The following is a 22,540-nucleotide window of genomic DNA, read 5'->3' on the forward strand; positions in this document are numbered from 1 at the left end:
GGAAAGATTTTCATCATATAATTGTCAGAAGGGATCTTTGCCCTGTTCCTTAGGTCTCCCAGCAGTTATACTCGGCAAGACTTGATCAGAGCTTTAGAGACCATTTGGACTTGGATCTGATCTTGTTGGGGCTAAGCCTTCAAGACTATTGCCCAGGACCAGTGCTAGCTTTCATTTTCCTTATCTGACTTTCCTGCAATTTGATCCCTTTAATCGTAATGTGAGGTCTGCATTCTTGGGCTGTATTTTCACACATCAAGTGTGATGAAAAGAGTGATGAAAAATGTGATGACAAGAGTGATGAAAATTTCCCAGGAATGTTTTTCTGAATGGTAATGGCTCAGCTCGTGGCTGTAGTTGATGATGGGATACAGTCAGGAATGTGGTGTATGGGCATGATATTACCATGACAATCAAGCTAAGCTTTAATGCCAATTAGCTTCAGGGCTGAGGGCCATGTTTTAGTTGGTGATTTTTTTCTTTTCTCATGCAATTTTAACTCTTTGGAGACTCCAGGCTACATGTTTTGAGTAGGTTTGAGGATAAGTTTCATTGTCTTCTTCTTTTTGGCCGGCTGATTCATTTCACAGTTCTTTCGGGTGGATTCCATGATAGAGTATCAAGTATGATGCATGTCCCCTGTATGGTGTACCAACTTATCATTTTATGCAGGAATTCTCAGGTGATATCCCATGGTAAAGATGCTGACCTTTTTGTCCTCAACTTTTGTCAGCGTTCATTTCTTACTCTGACCAGGCTTCCAATGACTAATATCTCTCTTCCTGGGGAAGTGCTCCCTAGATTGGATGTCCATTGGGAAATGTCTCGGAGATGAAACTTCCATTATTCAGAGAAAGCGACAGGCTTATTTGAATGATGTAGTTTTGAATTCAGACTGGCTGTGATTTGAATGCGAATGGTGTCATTGTTACTTTTCATGGCGCGTGGAATTGCCTCAGGTGTCACCATCCATGAGGAACGGTGGTTTATTCCGTGGCTATGAGCATCTTAGTTCGTTTGGAAAGGGTATTGGGAGCATAACAGGTGGAGATTTATAGATATACCCAGGATCAAAAGGAGCAAATGAGAAGCATGTGAGGAGACATGAATATCTCTAACAACAGATAATAGCCCTGCGATGATGATGTTCTGCGAAATCAAAGCAGTCCCATGTAATGGTAACACCATTACCTTTCACAGGGTCAGCATTTAGGGATAACCTTTAACAAAGTGAGATCTTTGGATTGGGTTAACTTGTGCTGGTAATCAGGTTAGGGGTTGTCATTAGCAGTCAGGTAGTCGGCGCGATCGGAGCCCTGGGACTGGCATGTCACCCGTCGACCTGATTCATTTACTCATGTGCCCGAGTCTGTGTTCTTTTCTGAGCCCTTGTGGCCTGGTTGACTGTTGTGCTGCACAGACAAGCAATTTCTATCACTGCGACCTGTGACGCAGGCCATGACAGCATGACAGTTGTAATCATTTCTGAGCTGGTTTGGCGGAGCTGACTGATATGCTCTACAAAAACCGATTTCTTCAACGCCCATCGCAAAGAGAAACTTCTGAGTCAGCTTTGTCCCTTTTGATGCTGACCTCACAGTTTGGTATCATTGAGACAGAATAGCTGTCAGTTGCTACACTCCCGACCCAACAAACTGACCTGATGATCACAACAAAGTTTATGACCTCCCTCTTACTGTTCCTGTCAAACTAAATTGAGACTGCGTGAATGATGAACAGCCTTGGTAGTGGCTGGATATGAAGAGATCAGACTGTAATTCGTCCATTTATAGACGTGCCTGATCTGGTGGTAAATACCCATATTTGCCTGAACTAGCTTGTCTCTTGGCAGTAGACCACCATTCATCATACAGAACCAATGCCGACTAAGCGAATGGGAAGTTATGTACAAATGACCGCTGGGAAGTGTAATGTTGTCTGGTCACTTTTGAAGATTGATACGTGTTAGATTGCCTGCTTGACGATATCATTGTTGTATTCAGGGAGTAATATCTCACTCTCCAAGTGACCCTTTGAGTACTTACCTCGTTTTGTTTTTTTTGCACGTACTTGATTGGAACATGGTAAATTGTTATTCATGTCTTGCTCTCCCTTTGTTTAAACAGAGCATTGCCGTGTATGGCAAGGTTAACACGTCACTGCCAGGTCTCTGTTTTAAAATGACTCCAAGACTGAAGGAGCGGTGAGACACAAGTGGACAATTGAGCCAGGTTCAAGAGAAAGCACCAGCTTGAGAATTCCCAAGTGGTCTAGGCTTTGATCTTGGCATCTTGGATTCCAGGTAACACGTGAAAAGATAACAGGCTGAGCTGATACCAACTGAAGAGAATTTATGATATTTGAATCCAATATCAGGCAGTGAGATTTCTCCGCAGGGCAAGAGATGATGGCCAACTACTCAGTTAAACCACTTGTGCCAGAGATGTTTTTGTTAGCTTTAGTGATATATGCACGTACGAGTTACAACACCAGTTTTAGGGGACAAGTCAGTCTGAGCAGATGTTGCTTGTCAACAATGGTGATCTCATTTCATGAACAACTCACATGTGAGTTGGTCCTGGGAGAAATACAGTTGCCAGATATGGTAACTGAAGGAACCAGTATGCCCCAGCTGCTGACATCAGGAATCAAAAACAGTCCATTCCAACATCCTCCTCAGGAACCTGATCAAAGCTGCACTAGTGCCTCACAGCTCTGATTGCAGGGTAATTGGAACTTGTGGACGGATCTCTGAGGGGAACGTCTTGGCGACATGCTGGACGTGTTTCAATCACAGAATAATGCCAAGGGAGTTATGGCGTAATCAGCATATCCTAGTAGTTTTAACCCCTAAACATCTCCGTGTACAGTTGGTCGGCCATCATTGATTATCTGAACTACTCAATCTTTAAAGGTTAGGTCCATCTGCATATTGTTGCAAAATGACATTTACAGTATGAGTTATTCTGTTGATGACAGATGTCTCCCTGCAGTATTGAGGTTGAGTACCCCGCCCTTCTTGAGTAATACGATTAGACGACTGCATCCGGACTCTCGGTGATAGAACTTCCCGAGTGACCTGGCCAAGATTTGTAATTATCCTGTGATAATGATGTGAAATGATCCTGCTTTTCTGTGGTGACCGCTGGGAGCCTGTCACTAAAAGGATTCTCTCTCACGAGGCTGGAGTCACATCCAGGAGAAGAAAGTGTCTGAGTTGCTATGTTGCGTACAGGTAACTGGGATTGGACTTATATTGGCCTCATTCGTATTTTTGTTAAGAATCTTCAAAGGTGATTGATACGACATTTGATGGCATCAACTTTTTGACCCCCACCTTGGAACCATAAGGCCCTGTTAACTGGTCTTGTGTCTGAGATAATCATCTACTTCACATACTGAAAAAATTCCTTTTGATATCAGCACCCCCATATTACCCCATATAGCATGAAAATGTTGCAGCCTTTTGCTAAGTATACTCTGATCTTTTCGCTTACAAGCATAATCTCCCTCGTAATTTCAACATGATATCATAATCTGCCTGTATCTGAAAACCAGTTGTTGTGTCTGCAAGCTACTCAAAGGGCAATAGCCTCATTCTGTCTGTAAGACAATGGGGGATTACGCGATGGTGAATCGATCTGGGATGTTGTAAACGAGAGAAGAATGTACGATCCTGCATCACTTCAAGTAGTTGTGGTTTCCGTTGTGCAGAACAGACTAGATCTGTGACACAATGGGGGATTACATGAATCACCCTGTGATGTTGTAAACAAGAGAACAAAAACTGAACCACATGATCAATTCAAGTTGGTCTGGTTTCTGTATGTCGGGCTTGGCAGATTTGTTTGTTCTCTCGATGGTAGTTTGTCATTGGGCTCTCCTGTGGCGTTTCTTTATGGTGTTCATCCCTTGCTTCATTGTTTTATTTTCTTGGTAAAGACAGTTCTAATCTTGTCTTCAGTCCATTGGTGGTCATAAAGTGGCCTGTCTTAACTTGTTTGTCCCTGGCAATGCCAACAATAGTATTGAGATCTTCAGGGCAGGACTAGGTATCTTTTTAGGTATCAAACAGGTCTTCGTGTCTGTGAGATTTCGAGGTCAAGGTAAATTAGCAATGTCCTTGACCCCAAAACTTGCACACACCATCGTGCATTTTCCTATGCAATGTTCATTCGACTTCTAACATCTTGAAATCCAATTATTATTCTAGTAAAGTATTCATTAGCTTGCTCAGTCAGGTAAATAAACTGTTATCAAAGCCATTGATTTGCTTCCAATTTATCAAGGTGCGTTGGCCGGTGAGGGGACCATCAATTTTCTGCTGCGGTGGCAGATCAATGCTTAGTGGCCATTAGTCTTGGGTAATGATCTGATGAATGTAAGGGGCTTCTGGCCTTCATTTGAAAAGGTGTTTTCAAGGGGAGTCCTACGAAAAGTCTGCCTCTTGGCGTGGCCAGGTTTCAGGAAGTGGTCCCTGGACTGGTATGACTTGGCCTACTTTCTCCAGCACATGAATGCGATGTATTGGTTATAAAGGATGATGTAAGGTTAATCAAGGCGTGTTGAGTTCATGATGAAGTGAAAATGGATGGCTTTTAGTACTTTTTATGTGATAAGCGGGTCAGTTATCATGAAATATTAAGGAGCTACACAAGGGGCTTCTGGCCTTCATTTGAAAAGGTGTTTTCAAGGGGAGTCCTACGAAAAGTCTGCCTCTTGGCGTGGCCAGGTTTCAGGAAGTGGTCCCTGGACTGGTATGACTTGGCCTACTTTCTCCAGCACATGAATGCGATGTATTGGTTATAAAGGATGATGTAAGGTTAATCAAGGCGTGTTGAGTTCATGATGAAGTGAAAATGGATGGCTTTTAGTACTTTTTATGTGATAAGCGGGTCAGTTATCATGAAATATTAAGGAGCTACGATGTGATTTACACCCCGAGTGCTGCCCTCTAACAGATGAATACAGTCGATCAATAAGGATTTTCCTCCCAGCTTTGATACCATTGAGACAGACTGGGCAAGACATTAAGAGTTAATAATTCCAGCTCTCCTGTCACTCCGTAATAGGCCGCCTAATATCTAAAAGCCATACTCATTTATCAGAAAGCGCATTCTGTATGCATACTGATAGATTGAATATTATGGAAAAAGCAATTTTGTGAAATGCCATAACTGCTGCCTCTGATTTTTTAGCTTTGACACTGATTTATTCGGTCTAGTAGGATTAGGTAGTCTACGGCGTGCGGCACTGAGACTGTCAAAGAGTATTGATCAGCCACCATTCTGAGCTAGGAGGAACAAAATGACAGTATCAAAGATTTTGGTTTCTTTGAGGTTAAGGAAAGAGCTTGTTGAGCAAGGGGAGTCATATCAAGCATTCTTAATGCTGAAGAAGAAGAAGTAATGGTCTCATTCACCACTGCCACGGCACGTTCCTCTGGGATAAATATGACAACATTCTTCATTACCATGGGGATGACATTGTTATGATATATGATATTCTCCATAGAATAGGAGATGTGTAGAAGTTTTCCTGATCTTCCTGAGGTAGGGAACCAGATCTGTCCGGATCCTTCTGGCTGCTCTTGCCAGCCATGGCAACGCCCATCGTGAGAGATGTGGTCGGAGGTAGAACGACTAGGGATTCCTGTTTGACTCTTGGTCGCTGAGGGGAATTTGAAAAAGGAAGAGAGGTGTTGCCAATGGAATCTGCCAAGAAGGTCCTTCCTCGAGCTGTTTGCTTGATTGTCTCATAAGTGTTATGCCCAGTTGACACAGTAAAGAATCCTTTGGGTTAAGGGAGCAAATAGAGTTTAAGTTGAAGCGTTACATTCTACATTGCCCTCGGTACCTAAATGGTTAAAAACAGCAGTTTGTCTGGCGTGTTCGAATCAGGGCAGTTATCTCAAAAGCGGCGATAACACAAGATGCTATCTTTGTTGACAACACGCTGCTGATCGTCTCAATCCATATCTCGATATCTTCTGAGCGAGTTTGCGCTCGACTCCGTGCACGATTGCGAATGGGGCTAATGAAGGGTGACAAGACGGCATCATTACACGTTGTGTGATTTCATGCTAGGGTGGTGAAGTTGCCCTGTGTATTCCATAGAATTGCGTTCTTTTCTGTGGTTGAAATGGACTTGGGTATGAAGTCCACCCTCAATTGGAGAAGATTGCGTGTGTATTTTCAGAGAATTGTGCACTTTGATGCACATGCTGTTTTGTGTATGGGGAAATGGACTGTTTGGTGTGGATTTCAACATATATTGGCGTATTTGGTGTACCTTTGGTTTAGGACTGTATACCACAAAATTTCGCAAAATCCACAACTCGCCAAAGTTTATCAGTTCACAGTTATCGTCATAGGAAACCATGTCTCGCTCAGCTCAATAGTTACATACACACATCCAAACGTCCCTGAACTACAAGACTATGATGACCCCCATCAATCCGAAATCACTTGAATGGAAATTTATGGAATGATTATAAAAACATGATTGAATCCTAGTGGAAGGCTTTGAGGCTGTTTTGATTGGCAAACCTTTGCGATTTTGGATTTTGATGAGTTTGACGTTATCGGAGACATGGTTGACAAGGTCTCAACTCTGATGGCAAGGATAGTCGCTTGTTTTGAAAAGACCTCGACTTTTAATTATTGAAGTTGACGTTTGGCTTTCAGATTGATACATCAGTATCTCCCAGATGGGAGTGTTAGTGATGTTTCTTTTTCTACATCATGCTGGAGAATCAGTCCCGAAATCGTTTAGGTAGCTCTTCATCCAATGTCAAAACGTTTGAATTCCTGACATGGAAACAGGGTCAGCTCGCCCATTCTGCTTAAAATCTATTTATATGCGCAGCTCTACTCCTGAGATAAACCCAATTTATTTCAGCTTTTGTGAGAACTTATCAATAGTCATTATTCAGTGCTTTATCAGAAGATTTATGAGATGACAGAGTTGTAAGATTAACCCAGACAATTAGATGGAGAGCACTTTGTCATTAACCCACGCAGGTCAAAGGTTAGGTCATGCAGTAGAGTGTCTGACTTTGGATCAAAAAGTCACATAGAAGATTGAAGAGAATTGGTTGTGCCGTTTCCTTAATTCTCAAAATGATTTATAATTGTCCCTTAATTTGCTCTCTCATCTCGTTACAGATACTCCAGTAATGCTGATTATATGTCTGTGGATGATCTGTTGTTATTTTTAGAGGCTGAACAAGGGGTAAGTCTGACACTGTCTCAGCTTTTTCTTCAGTGCTGTTACTGATGTCCTAAAATTCTGATCACCAGTAACACCATATGATGAGTACAGGGAATTCTTTATGTGACCTGTGTCCATGATTGTTCACGATTAACTGTTTTGTCATTGCTTTGATGTTTTTCAGATGGCCAAGGTAACAAAAGATAAATGTCTTGAGATTATTAACACTTTTGAACCTTCCAAAGAGGGACGGACGAAAGGAGTCATAGGAATTGATGGTAGGTAACACAACTTTTATCATTTCGTCTCAGGTCTGGCCTTGACCAGAAGCCCCACTAGGGCCTGCAGTGAGAGTGCAGCGCTGAGACTCACAATGTGAGGGAGGGGACCAGTGTACCAGCGAGTGTCATTAGTCATTACTCCTCTAGCATCAACCAACATGCCCAACCGACCAAACAGATAGATAGACCCACAACATATTTTGGTAGAGAGATAATGACATTACTTGAAATGGAAAGATCCATGAAAGTGCCTGGAACATCATCCAGAAACCTAACCACTGAATCTGCAGAAACGGTCTTTGTTTGCCCTGGAGCAAATGTGAGCTGCTTGCCTGTTGTCTGAGCTCCTGGCTGCTTCAAAGTAACGATGTTATCACTCTGTGTCCACAAGCTTTCAAAGCGGCTACTCATGGGCACTCGCGTGTCCTCTGAAGCATCTAGACCACTCATCTATTAACCATCTGGGATATCTCTCAAACATATCTCTCTTTCTCTCTCGCATCCTTTATCGCCTAGATTCTGAGACAGGGAAAGGGTGTTTGTTGGCTAATGTTTCAACCTGTTAGGGCACATTTTGTTATTTGATTACAAAATTGTCCCCTTTAGTTTATGAAAGAACAGAACAAAAATAAAATCCCCACATGTTTTTTTTGGGTGAATCCAAGTAACATAATGAGTATGGCCTCGTGCTTTGCTTAGTTGTGATCACCCCAAGTAAAGATCAGCAGTTTACTAGATGATAAACTGCTGTCCAGATGAGAAAAGTCTCTGAAGTATATCAGGCTGCCCGAGGATGAAAACATTCCTAGCACTTCCTGATGTCCTTTATATCAGACATGATAAACCTTTGCCTTATTCTCCTCCTTTAATGTAGGAGAAATTTCCCCTGCAGTGGGTTAAAAGTTGTTTTTTTATGCTGAAGACATTGAGAACAGGAGAGGATCCTACGGATTACAAATTCCATTATGGTTGGCGTATTAGGTGTACGTCTTGCATGTGTAGGTGACTCCAAGCTATGTGTCGTGAAGCAGTCTGCTGCTCTGCCTGAAAGGATCTATTTAAAAAATTGGCTTTGTGATTGGGACTTAAGAATCATGTCGAACATGGTTTTTGCCTCAGCAGTATAATCCTTAGAAGCTTTTAGTGTTGGGGCGTGTGTTGTGATATGGTGTACTCTTGACATGTTAACCCTTTGGTATTATTGCATGAACCCTTGCAGTCATGTCGAACATGATTTTGCCTCTCCAGGATAGCTTTCAGTGTAGTTGACCATTTGGTATAGCTGCCTGTACCCTTCTCGCATCTCTTTTCAGGATTCACTGCCTATTTACTGTCTGAAGAATGTGATATTTTTGATGTGGAGCATCAAGCTGTCTGCCACGACATGAGATTACCACTGTCGCACTACTTTATTGCATCCTCGTATAACACGTAAGTCATCACATGAAAGGGTTCGAGGAGAGTGCACGGGAGAGTGGCCTTGTGGGCAATGTGAGCCGCCGATCTAAGTTTTCTCAACTTGGGGTCCGTATAACCCTGCTCCTCTCCTCACCATCCCCACTCATCATAAACCGATCACTCCTGACAACAATTACAACAGATGATGATGAAGATTGACCAGCCGTCACGAATCATCATGTGGCATCTGGCCAATGAGAATGCCATCAGACACTACATTCCTATCAGATTAGAGGTGATGGATTCTGGCGTGTACGCTCAAGGCACCGGGAGAAATCCATTCTCAGTTATTGGGGATTGTTGGGGAGATATAGGGGTTTGTCGTGTTCTGGTGGGGATTGGGTGAGTGTAGAGGGTCCAGTCATACACTTTATCGTGGCTTCTCTGAGAGCGTCTGGTCAGAGTGAAAGGAGTTGGAAGTCATCACCAAATAGTACTTGCTTTTGCTTTGGAAGTTTTGGCATGAAGTACTCAGGAGAACTCAGGCTTGGGAACATTCCAAGACCTCACCAACATGTTTTTTGTTGCAGATATCTAATGGAGGATCAGCTAAAAGGTCCATCGAGTGTTGACGGTTACATCAGGGCCTTACGTAAAGGATGTCGCTTTGTAGCATGTAAGTTTACCATAACCATGACCAGCCCTATACATTTCACCAGCTAGTATTCAGCTATAATGATTCTGTTGGCTACCCCTATTGATTTCTTACCAGGCGATGATTGGAGCGTGAAAATATCCCATGTGCACCCACTCAGCTGCCGGATGGTAAATGGACCGTGGAAGCCAATGACGCGTGACAGTAGGTGCTATTGCGTTGCAAGCATTGGACAAAAAACTGCTTATACTGTACAAACTTATTCAGGCGATATCTTCTATTAAGCAGATGTATAAATTTCCACTCAATTATGCCTCTACATTATGGACACATCTCTGATAAGCTCACTTCAATCTCAACTCTCTTTCAGTGGACTGCTGGGATGGTCCTACCGACGACCCGATTATATATCACGGTCACACGCTCACCTCGAAAATCTCCTTCAGGTCTGTCATTGAAGCCATCAATGAACATGCCTTTGCTGTATCTGAGTAAGTAAACATTAGAAAAACGCCAAGCCAGAGATAAATTTGCTAAAAATAATACTTCTCTTATCAGACATATACACATTCCACTCTCTGAAGTGGTGCCATACACACTTACTGTTTGGTTCACATAAGGCCAGTTCAGACTGAATGATGAAAAACCATTACTCAGACTGAACATAGCAGACTTGCGTGACACCTCGATCCACAGACTGACAATTAATCCAGTCGATATAAACAGACCACTTGGTGACGACGAACCCAATAGCTGGATAAACATGACAAGTGTGCAATTTCATACTAAATTAAAAATCTTGTCTTTCAGATACCCTGTGATAGTGTACATAGAAAACCATTGCAGTATCAAACAACAGCAACTCATGGCTCACTACCTGATCACGATATTCGGTGATAAGCTGGTCAGAGTGCCTGTTGAGAAAGACTGCCAATTCCTGCCATCGCCCGAGGCTCTCAAACACAGAATCATAATAAAGGTTGGTAGCCTGCACTTGACCTATTTGCCTCAGTCAGTGGCTCAACTGAATGGCCATGTGGTCTTGTTCCACCATGAAACACTACAGCAGCTACTACATGGCACCAACTGTCACGAGGGTATTGAAGATGCCGTGACTAGACAGTGGCTGATAACGTTGGCCCATGGTTTGTTTCAGTTGTTTCAGTGCCTTGATTTTGTCCCCTTTTGCAGGGTAAGAAGCTTCATGACAATGACAACACGGAGGGCTACGTGACTGATGAGGAAGAGAACACAGATGTGGAGAAGAAGAAAAACAACAAACGGGTGAGCAGGAGGAATGGTCATAAGGGAATCTGGCCCGATGGCTGAAAGAATATGTCATATGAGTTCAGGTTGGGGCTACTCCCTGCTGATCAATTTGAATGGTCATTAGAGAATCCTGTCTTTTGGCTGAAAAAATGTGTCATGCAACTGAGTGCAAGTAGGCTGCTCTGCAGTATTAACTTGGGATTAAACGATGCCTTGATGGCAACTCATTCAGCAAGCTGATTGTGGTCTGAGAAGACGTATGGTCCCCAAGGGAGGAAACCTTTGAGATGAGTTACAATTGCAGTTTGACCTGACACTCAATATGAACGTCTACCAGTATCTGTAATCATCCCTTCTCATGTTTTCTCGCAGGAGGGATCCGTCAAGAAGCACAAACTTGCCAGTGAGCTTTCAGACCTTGTGATCTACTGTAAATCAGTCAGGTTTGAAGATTTCCACAACTCTGCCACACAACGTGAGTATGATATCCAAATTTCTAAATGTTTCTAATTTCAACAATGTGTGAGCACATTACGACATCTCCTTTCACAATGAAATGATATTGATAACTGTATCTTTTGCAGAACATTTCTCCGAAGTGTGCTCATTCTCCGAGTCCTCCGCCTTGAAACTTGCCAACGCCTGCCCTGAAGACTTCGTTCAGCACAACAAGAAGTTCCTCTCACGAGTTTACCCCAACGGTATGAGGGTCGACTCGAGTAATTTCAACCCACAGGATGTGTGGAACTGTGGTTGCCAGATAGGTAAGGCATTTAACTCATGATTCTTTGAATATCTGTCCCATTTAGCTCGACGAATAAGCCAATCTGCATGCTGCCAAAGTGAGCTTGACCATTTCTAACAGAATGCCCTAATTTGCATTGAAAGACATTTTGCTATTGCATATATGCATGATTATATCTGTTGTTGTTTTATTTTTCAGTAACGATGAATTACCAGACGCCAGGGTTGATGATGGATCTGAATGATGGACACTTTCTCAAGAACGGAGGATGCGGCTATGTTCTAAAGCCCGCCATCATGAGAGACGAGATTGCATTCTTTAGTGCCAACACCAGAGATGTCATACCTGGGGTGTCACCGCAGATTCTACACATAAAAGTGGGTGGAGTGATATTGTCAGATGGGCTGTGTGATGGACTTCGACTTATTGAGCTATGACAAAAAAAGACAGGCTAAGCTTGGCCATTGGTGAGAAGATTGACAAATGCCAAATCAGGATCAGGCTGACTATTTAAGGAATAAGTAAACTCTCTTGTCATGACACTAAAGCTGTACCTATAATAGAAATGATGGTGTCTTTTTACCTTGCAGATCATTAGTGGCTACAACTTCCCCAAACCGAAGGGTTCTGGGGCCAAGGGTGACACAACCGACCCATATGTGATGGTGGAGATCTTTGGGATTCCTGCTGATTGCGCTGAGGAGAGAACGAAAACTGTACCACACAATGGTTGGTAAATAATATGATTGTTAAGCTTTTTCCATGAGAGATATTGATGAGTTAGTCCTGGTATGTCGCTGCAATTGGCATGGGATCTCTTCTAGTATGGGTGCACAGGAGCACATACTGATGAAGACCGCACACCATCACCCGTCACATAGTCATACCAGTAGTTGAATCCCAAATATCAGGCTTGTGAGCCTGGTGCCATATGGTCACTTAAGGCCTCATGGATATGCACCAGTCCAAAGAGTGAACACTACAATCATAACAACCTTATAGGTCAAGCCTTTCAGCCCAATCTTCATGCTTATCCTACATACATCTTGCCTCTGATTCCAGGCCTTAACCCTATCTTTGACGAGAGCTTCGAGTTCCAGATCAACCTGCCTGAGTTAGCACTTGTCCGCTTTGCCGTCTTGGATGATGAGTTTATTGGTGATGAGTTCATTGGGCAGCATACCATTCCGTTTGAATGTATGCAAACAGGTAAACAGATTAGTTTCCATGTAATCTAATTTTGCCGCCTATTCCTCCATCACACTCACTGTTGACTGGGTTTTGTAAGTGACGATATGGTTTGGCAGCAGTTGGATTTATTGGACGACAGACTCTGTCTAGGCTAAGCTGATCATGTTTCAATCTTAAACAAGTCTCTTGTCTTTCCTCACTGGCAAAGGCTACCAGGCACAAGAACCAGTTTTTTTCACCCATTCAAGAAATGCAGCATCAAAGGGCACAAGCGATGTTTGCATGTCAAGTATCAAACCAACAATGTTTTCGGATTTTGAAGTGCCACACGTTAAGTGTAAGACCATATTGAAAAGTTCTCTAGGAATGTGCTACCATATCCTTTGATTTGTTTTCAGGATACCGCCATGTATGCATGTACTCCAACACTGGTGACCTGCTTGAGAACTGTACACTGTTTGTTCACATAGCAATCACAAACAAGCGAGGAGGCGGGGTAAGTTTGAGGCTATTTGTGGCGGCAGATTGGTTACTTGTGTGCGAGAAGAGATTTCTTGCTTGCCTGTTCAAGTACTGCACCATCTTTGCACGATTATGATCATTAATCTCAATGATAAAGGAATGGCCTTTTTCACCTGTTACACAAAGGTGAGCTCACTAATCCTGCACTAGTTTAGTAGCACTTTATTTGCTATAAGGTTTTACAAACCATTAATTAGTTTCACTTGACTCCTTAGCATGTAAAAAACTCTGTCATATGAAAACTTTGACTTTCATTTGAATGCAGACATTGTATAAAGTAAGTATTGGCATTGTAATTGTGTTGACATATTTTATACCAGTAGGGAATCAGTTTTGAAATCACTGTTCACTCCCTCTTGAAAATAATGTTTTTAAACAATAGTTGTGTATAAAATATGTCAATCTGTTCGTAGCTTGTGTCAACCTTCTCTGTTTATTAGCTGCTACCATTTAGTGCGCCCTGCAGTATTGTAGCCACTCTCAGTTAGGAAATCCACAGAATTACTTTTTTCTCTTAATTTCCACCAATTCGAATATTTCGTTTCATCCTATTACATCGTCCACTCATTTTAGCTACTGATGGTTGCTCATTGAGTGTTTTTAGCACTACGAGCGAACAACTTGCCAGTTTTTAACATTAGAATTGGTGACTTGCACCTCAGTGGTAGTAGAAACAAGATGTCAAAACAAGAGCGCCCTTATCAAACTTGCGCAAGACTTCTCACTGGCCTACTTGGGTTGAAATTCTTTGTCCCGTTTCTATGCACCTATCCCTCATGTATAGACAGCACATTTCTGTAGCCCAAGGGATACGATCCTCATTTCCCCTTTTCCGTTATTGTTATTTTTAGACATGTTTCCTCAGGAGATTCAGGCGCAAGGTAATAATGCCTAAACCATGAAACCTAAAACGACAATTAGTCTCCATTTGTCAGCCCTCGACGGGGATTGTGGGCACTACATCAGGATGAAATAACGGACGCAAATCATTTCAAAGTTTTCTGTCTTGGATGTAGTTTTTGATGAAGACTTGTTTTGAAGAAAATAGGGCAATCAGAACATACATGTACAGTAGAACCTCTCTTTAATGGACATCCTCAGGACTGAAAAGTTCTGTCCTTAATAGAGAGGTGTCCTGATTAGAGAGGTTAAAATTGAATGGAAACAACCAATTTGGGATCAAAACTAGTGTCCTTAATAGAGAGGGTGTCCTTAATAGAGAATCGTCCGCTAAAGGAGGTTCCACTGTACTACTTTTGATTTTTGTCATGAACAAAACAAAGGAAATGATGTGCCCTTTGTTTTGCCTGCAATCCCTCTCTAGCACCTGGAGAATTATATTCCAGAATGATAGCCGGTCAGACAAAACATAGAATGATAAGAACTAGTGAGTTATTTGATGGGCTGCCTTTGCCGTCCAGTCGCTGTTCGGGCTGACAACTCGTGGTGATTCTCCAGAGTGTGTGCTGGTGATGGTTAAAGACTACCCTGGTGGATTGCTTGTATGGTGTTCACCTTGTCTTGAAGAGAATTCCTCATTATCGGTAGTTTCACTGGTTGTTAGATACGGTATATTAGTACCCCATGTTGGTGATAATCCATTCTGTAAACTGAAAAATTTTCAAAAATTTTTGGGGGAAAAACTTCCACAAATTTCACGGTTTGTGGTAAATTACTGAATTTCTTTCCACTTTTCATAAAAATTGTTTTTTGTGATTTTCATAAAAATTGTTTTTTTTGTGATTTTCATTTTTGCAAATCAAGACTTCAAAATCTGTGATAATCAACACCCCATGAAAATTTTACGGTTTACAGTAGTTAACCCTCTGGATGTCAGTAGTTTCCCTTTCCCAAAAAAATTTCGCAAATTTTACAAAACCGATAAAAAGGGGGGATTTGATGCATGATTATCAAAAGTATTATCCTGGAGTTTAGAACTGTGCTAGTTTCCCCCTGACCCATGTAGCCCCAGATGTCAGTGTCACCAGTATAGATCACCCCGTGTATATTTATTGCGCATGCGCTCCTCTGCTTGCAGCTGTTTGTGGTACTGACTTTACGTAACTGGACTTAATTCTCATTCAGGTGAAGGACAGTCACAGAGCAGCACCGGTCCATCACATTTGCCTTAATTTTCACAATTTTTCACTCTCACATTCTTCAAGTCTTCTCTCTGACTTGCAATCTTATCATTGGCTTCACTTTAAAATAACAACTCATTCCTCTTCATCAAATAAGAATGGTTTCTTACTTCTTTATTTCTGCCTGCTAAACCATTTAGGATGACCGTATTTGAAATGAAGGCTTGGGTATCACAAATGCTTTCTTCTCCCCTGTATCTTTGGGCAACCATGTTTATTCTTGTCATGGCTGTTCCTTCTCGATGACTCTGATTGGTCTTCTCATACTAACATCTGATCGTTTGCTCTTGCAGAAGCCTCAGCGGCGAGGGATGTCCGTGAAGAAGGGCAAGAAGACCCGGGAGTACACTGTCATGAAGAACATCGGTGCAAAACAAATTGATGATACATTCAAAGTAAGCTCCTCCTCTGACTATTTTGTTAATGGACTATGAACTCTGCTGTCTAATAACTGTTGACGATATAGAAAACACTGTTGGCAGCCATATCCAATTTACTGATAATTGACTTCAGACCTTATTGACAGTCGTCACTGTTGACACTATACTGACTATTATATATACATGTAGGCCCCTATATTGCTCTTTGGCTTGGAGGCTACATGTATAGTGTGTTCAGTCTATTGAATGTTGTCTTTATTGACTTACTGTTCGCTTTGTGAAGAAATCTGATAAATCAAGTCTGATGGTTTGCACATCCTTCTTACAGCTTGCCATGTCCCCTTTACGAGAGGGTACCGACCTCCGTGACAACGTGATGGTGACCTTATCAGCTTTCAAGGAAGCGTGCGGCCTCTCTCCCATCTCAAACATTAAACAGTGCATACGGATGCTGGCATCTAGGATAACCACCACGGGTGATAACGTCAAGTTGGTTCTGATCATGAGGGCTGGGGTAAGAAGTATTTTTACACCAGATAAGCAGTTATTTATGCCCCAAACCTGACATTCACCCTTGATATACTGATCTTCTAGTCATTAGCATGACATCTCCATGTCTCTCTGCAGTATTCACAAAGAAGATCTATTTCTTGGAATACTTAATGTGTTGATTGTTGCATGTAAATATTTATACAACTCTGTTTCGTTTCAGTATCCAAACTTAGAGGCGACAGGTACTGTGCCAGAGATATACAGGAAAGCACTGGTATTGTTCGATGATGTGAGTTAACCAGTGGTTCTGCATTTGTCCAGTTCAAAACTTTGTAATGTACACTTTTGATAGCTTACACAAAGTGAAACCTTTCATGCATAATCCAATAGGCTTTCTCAGTGTTGCCAATGCTCAGCAAGCTTACAATATGACTTCATGACATTGTCCTATATTTGAGGTAACTGGTGGCACCCCGCGTCTTTGTTGACCCTTGAATTGGCTTTTTGAACTACTCCCACTGCCTCTCTTCCCAACTAAAAACTTAACTCCTGTAATGCATATGCTTTCCAGCTGATCAGCGAATGCAAGCATCTGATCAATGAGGCTGAATCCGTGTATGAGAAGATCATCCAATGTCAGCAGCGGGGATTGGAGTGGTATGAGGAACTGCATAACCTCTGTCAGCAGGCTGGACTCAAGGGAAAGAAGCTTGTAAAGGTGAGAAGAAGGCATGATCATTCACTGGAATGTTCTTGATGAGACTTTTCAGTAAATTTGCATTTATTGTATTTACTGATTCATCCTTTTCTTTTTCTGCAGGCAACAGAAAACTTTGCTTGGAATATCCGTGTGTTGAAGGGACAAGCTGATCTGCTCCGACAAGCCAAGAAGGAATGCCACGAATATATACAACAGGTCCAGGAAGCAGCTCATTCTCTTGGACTCATACGGACGTCTCAAAAGACTGCTACACTTTAGCATTCGACATTCTAGATCAACTAGATGAGTAACTGCCAAAACTACCATCAACGCGGTGTCATCAGCTCAGCCTTAGTTGGGCCGACGATGATGCTGGATTGTGTCAGTTCAGTTATGTGGCATCGGTTCTGCTTTCCTTGTTTCTGGATTGTGACGGCTCAGTGACCGGACTGACCATGGTTCAACTATTGTTGGCTATGGACAATTCTGGATGGTGCTTGCTCATCAACATGAAATGGCCAACAATAGAGGAAGAGTCCATTTTGTGACGCAGATTAGCTTTAGAGGAAAGAGACACGGATATTGATATGATCTTGATTATGCCTTAGCACCCTGCTTAAGCATGGTGCAGCTTAGTCGCTGGTCCCATAGCCTGATAGTGGCCACTGTATTCATTTTGCTGTGCTTCCAGATGAGTCTCTGTGTATATAGTGCAATCTAAAAAACATATTGATTATGATGAGAAAACTATAAAGCAAAGACTACTTCAGCCAATTATTTCCATGTTTCAACTATGTGCAGGGTTTAAAGAGTTGCAAAAGTTTTCCAAACATATCTTCTGACAAATAATTGAAGTGCGATGAATCTGAGTACGTAGGAAATGCACTGCCATTTATGTAGAAATGCAAGTAAGGCATTGAAAAACTGTTTGTACATTTTGATGAATTAAATTATTATCTATTGGATCACCCAGTGAAGTTCTTTGCACAAGATGACAAATACTCATAGATAAAGAAAAAATACTCATTGAGCTAGAAGAAGTTGTTACATTTGTATGATTATAGGCCTCCTTTACATGAATTGTACATCTGATTGGAGTTCACGTACTGTGGTGATAACATTTTAAAATTGGGGTGGGGGATTTCAGTTTATTTCTGCTGCTTGTTCTAGTCATAACTGCATAGGCCAAATGCATTCTTGTTGCATATTAACAAAGACCCACAACTTCGAAGTTTGAAGTAGTGGGTTTTTAATGTTGAGGGCATAACTGGACCACCTCATAAAAGATCTAGGGGCATAGGTGCTGCCAGGATTCCCAGGAGACGGGGGGTCGTTTCACAAAATACCAGGTCAAATTTGAAGAAATTTACCTAAAGGGCAATTCTTGGTCAATTTGAACGATTTTTCCCAAAGGGAGTTTGTTCAGTCCCCTTGAGTTCGCTTATGAGGACGTAGTTTGGAGGGGGGGGGGGGGGGGGGGTGATGAATTATGATTGAATGTAAAAAATAAGAATACCAAATATTGTGTGGATCACATATTCTTCTGACTGTTGTCCATGTCGACTCACTTTAATATTGATGTATATAGGATAGATATATATTTAAATGATGTACATTTCCAGTTTTTATCTGATATTTTCTATATGTTGTTTATACAGGGAATGGAGCTATTTTAGGCTTAGGTAATATTTCATGCTTAAACTGGGAAGTCATGCGCGGTCGCTAGACTTTAGTGAGGTTTATCTGAAAGTTACTTTTATTTGACAGGGACGGTCTCTTCTTACTTACCATGTCTCAAAACCAATTTGTCCGAATTTTAATGCTTGAGGATTATATTCTTCTTTGTTGAGGAGAGGTGACCTTTAACTTGTTTTACAGAGGCCTCGGAAGAATGCCTTGAGCGAGATAATGCTAGGCCAGCACTAACGATAGATGCAGAGGGCTTGTGTTGAAGGGCTGTAGGTGTACATCTCGAATTGTACGCAAACAGTTGGTAGTACATTTTGTTAATGTACATTTTCTGAGTCGTCCAAGAACGGCGATTATGCCACATCTTTTCGTTTCTTGGTATATTGGATAGTCGACCTTGAATTTTGGCCTCGCCTTATTACTGTGGCTCTGTATCTATCAATAGTGTCAGTCTAGCATTATCTTTGGGCAATCCTCTAGTGTCTGCACTGCTTATAAATAGGGATGTTTATACTGTACTAATGTGGAAACCACACCATATATACATGTATAGTATGAGAAATCTTAAATTAAATAATTGTATAGAAATGTGTATCATTTAAACCTGACTGTTACGTGTTAAACGCTGTAAAAAAGATTATGCAAAGAATTCATGTTCAAAGCCTGCTGCCGTTTTTGGGCAGCTTATGTGTGGGTGTCATGTAAATATCATGTACATGTAAGCAGATGAGCTATAAATAGCTATAAAGAAGAGTCGAGAAGCTGTGTCGTTTAAAGGTCTATATCTGTGTTGTCAGTGATGTATTGTTATTATGTATGTTGAGATATCTCCAGAATTGGTCATTTTTACTTAAATCAAAAGATATTCTAATATATGTACAGTATATCACTGTTATTGTATTGGAGCCTTTTCAGTTGTTATAAGCTACGGTAGCTATTTCATAGACTAGTTTTTGCTTTATACTGGTCCTGTTCAAAACTTGATGGCCTGTTTGCTTGTGATAAAATAACACTTTACCCCTTATGGATAATCAAGATGGCGAACCTCTTTGTATCTGTTTGGATGGAGTGTTTTACTTATGTTGGAAGTGATGCAGGAGTACGTTCAATTGACCCCCATAATCTGGACACCTCTCAACGTGGAAACAAGTCACTTGGTCTTCCAGTGCAATCATTGTTTGAATGTGTTTTACAATATTTATCATGCCCCCTACTGAGAGAATGAGTTTGATTAAAATTGTGATGAATTTAGGATGAAAAGATGACCCTGGACAGACTCAGAGAAAAGAAGAGTGTCCTTGCTGAAAAGAGAGAACCCTTATGGTTTTATCAGCCAATTGACCAAGTTTGTGGTCGGTTTCTTTAAGATTTAAAAGAATGAACCCACCCCTCTGTTCCTCACCTTCTTTCGCAACTTCTATAGTCTCAAGAGACATGCTGTGTAAAAACAATACAGTTTATTTTGCCATTTCAAACTATGACGACCATAAAACCATGAAACTACGCCATTGATAATTCAATAGTAACCATTGCACGTCCATTATAAAAGGAGAAGAGCTCTCAATGCATCCTTAGTTCATTGACAAAAGTATGTGTTCATTTGCTAACTTAATACTGTAATTGTAATATTCTCTTCCAATGTGTTGCCTCTGATAAATCTATCTCTTCTTTTAAAAGTCTGTGATCTTTCAAACAGCCTGCATGGTGTTTGATATTTATCTTTACTTTGTTCTATTTTGTTTTTTTAAGATACTTAGCTGCATTTTCCTGGGGAGTGATGTACATATTAACTGCCTCTACTATAAGCCTATCTCTGTAATATTCAATTTCAGTTTGGATTGTCTTTGAAGAGAAGCAACTTTCTCAAGCTTTGTGAACCTCACCTCCAATTCCTTTGTAGCTAGAGTATAGAGCCATGCTGAACATCTACTCTAAACCACTAAATTTTCCTAGGTCTTTTAATTTTGCAGATTTTGCCATTGCCCTCAATTCGCCCAAACAAAAGTCACAAAAAAAACACTTTTGATTGGAAAGACTGAAAGATATTTTGCAATACGTTAAAAAAAACTGCGACAAATTTTTAGAAAATCTCACATTATGCGGTTTACAGTTTGATTACTTGCTCACGTAAAAAAGGACCGTACTTAATGTGATATGATATTCTGCTCTGAGACTTGTTTAAATTTTAGAATTTCTATTACTTTGTTGTTAAGTTATTTCATGTGTATTTGGTTATTGAATGTCTTTTAAAGATGACAGCGACTTCATGTCTGAATTCTTCAGTATTAGTTTGATGAGTTTGAGTGTGATTGCTTAACTAATTAAAAGTTAATGAGTTAATTTTTGTTTTGCTGTAGGTGATAGTGTACATAGGTACCAACCAGTCCAGCATGAGTTAGTAGCTTGTTGAGCAGGAGAACATAATGAGAGGGAATAAAGGTCTCTCACTGGTTATGGGTGAAGAAAATTTGGATTTGCTCCTCTGTTGTTCCCTTTTCATTGTCCTGTCCTCTGTAGAGATTTTTGGATTGAGAAATCGATACTGAGCTGTTGGTGTTGAGGTATTGTTTGTCTTTCAAAACACTGCAAGGGTGGAGGTAAAATTAAGACCAAAGCCAGGGCGCCAGCCGAAGCATTCAGTAAAATGACCAGTCCGCCTGAGTGTGTTTGATAAGACAACCAATACCAACAATGAGGTGTCAACTTTTGATTCTGGAATATACCTCTTATTTTGGATGTAATCCACAGAGTCGGCTTTTGACAAATCTGTCTCACCAAATTTCTGGTCAAATGAAGCTCTAAAACATAATCCATCATAACATTATGAAACACTGTAACCGAGCTGTTTTTGGTGTCTGATTGTATCAAAGCTAGAGGGATGTGGCAATTTGGTGTTTGTATTTTTTAGCATCAGCACATATGAATTCAATGTTTAAAAGAATTTCAAAATAGATGTTGCCCTGGATGCCAATAAAAACATTTGTTATTATTGTCATTTTCGATTTTCTACTGTAAGTACATTAGGTCGAAATCCGTGTGCCTCGATCTGTACAAAATCAGCAACCTTGTCCCAAGGATTGTCTTACAGATGCCATTGAATGGTAGAGAAGTGTTCAACTAACCCTTGGGACATGGATTCTTGTGATAGAATAATGTGTAAAGTGTGTGTATGTTGTGGCAAATGTGCCACCTACTTTGTGTAGAGAGAACTAAAGTTCTTGTTGACCACATAACAGTTTATATGCGAGGGTACTGACTCTCAAGTAGGCCCCTTCTGCAAGCCCCAGAATTGTGCCTTCAATTTCATTAGGACTGTTTAACTGACTCCAATGTTTGGATCTCCAGAAGTATGAAATGATGCTACAGAAAGATATTGGGGTGTACCATAATATTGACTTCAGTCAACCGACCCTGGTATGTCTCCAAACTCTGCAATTCCTCACAGTAAAATTGTGTTAGTGGTCTGTGCACACACTCAGTACTGGATGGCTGAAGCTTTGTATCTTCTAGATTTTGGCTGTCGCTGGTTGCAGTCAGATTATATAAATTTTAATTAAGTGGATACTTAGATAATTATCAAATAAAGCTGGCTCTATCAAATGTAAATCTGTTGTTTTGCTTATTCTTTTTAAAATCTAACCTGTCCCGGTTTAAGAAGATCTCATTTTGTAATTCTGCCCTGACAAAATTTTTGATTTGTAGAGGCATGATTGGTGGAAGTAGACCATGTTCAACTTGGGCAAGTTCACTGCATCATGTTGTCAACACGGTGGAGCAGCCAGGACTGGTTCGGCCTGGCTGTGACCGTCTCATCTCTCTCATCATGCTGTCAACACGGTGGGCCAGCCAGGACTGATTCGGCCAG

The 22,540-nt window shown here is 41.1% G+C and overlaps 1 protein-coding gene across 3 annotated transcripts in view; it reads left to right on the forward strand.

Annotated features, from left to right (window-relative positions):
* The window catches only part of LOC135492175 (inactive phospholipase C-like protein 2), a 55,070-nt gene extending 32,810 nt beyond the window's left edge, over positions 1–22,260 (forward strand). Inside the window, exons 6-24 of one of the 3 annotated variants that reach the window (XM_064778421.1) lie at positions 7,167–7,233; positions 7,397–7,490; positions 8,807–8,924; positions 9,482–9,567; positions 9,917–10,037; positions 10,357–10,525; positions 10,738–10,830; positions 11,188–11,290; positions 11,400–11,579; positions 11,759–11,937; positions 12,151–12,289; positions 12,623–12,769; positions 13,150–13,247; positions 14,125–14,154; positions 15,708–15,809; positions 16,123–16,308; positions 16,507–16,575; positions 16,858–17,004; positions 17,107–22,260. In XM_064778421.1, coding sequence (XP_064634491.1) covers positions 7,167–7,233; positions 7,397–7,490; positions 8,807–8,924; positions 9,482–9,567; positions 9,917–10,037; positions 10,357–10,525; positions 10,738–10,830; positions 11,188–11,290; positions 11,400–11,579; positions 11,759–11,937; positions 12,151–12,289; positions 12,623–12,769; positions 13,150–13,247; positions 14,125–14,154; positions 15,708–15,809; positions 16,123–16,308; positions 16,507–16,575; positions 16,858–17,004; positions 17,107–17,265 — 2,287 coding nt within the window. In that variant the 3' untranslated portion in view covers positions 17,266–22,260. The remainder of the gene's footprint in view (positions 1–7,166; positions 7,234–7,396; positions 7,491–8,806; positions 8,925–9,481; positions 9,568–9,916; positions 10,038–10,356; positions 10,526–10,737; positions 10,831–11,187; positions 11,291–11,399; positions 11,580–11,758; positions 11,938–12,150; positions 12,290–12,622; positions 12,770–13,149; positions 13,248–14,124; positions 14,155–15,707; positions 15,810–16,122; positions 16,309–16,506; positions 16,576–16,857; positions 17,005–17,106) is intronic. The other 2 variants (XM_064778422.1, XM_064778423.1) reach the window with 2 other exon arrangements.
* Positions 22,261–22,540: the final 280 nt, after the last annotated feature.

Source organism: Lineus longissimus, chromosome 8 (assembly GCF_910592395.1).
Source record: "Lineus longissimus chromosome 8, tnLinLong1.2, whole genome shotgun sequence".
Lineage (NCBI taxonomy): Eukaryota > Metazoa > Nemertea > Pilidiophora > Heteronemertea > Lineidae > Lineus > Lineus longissimus.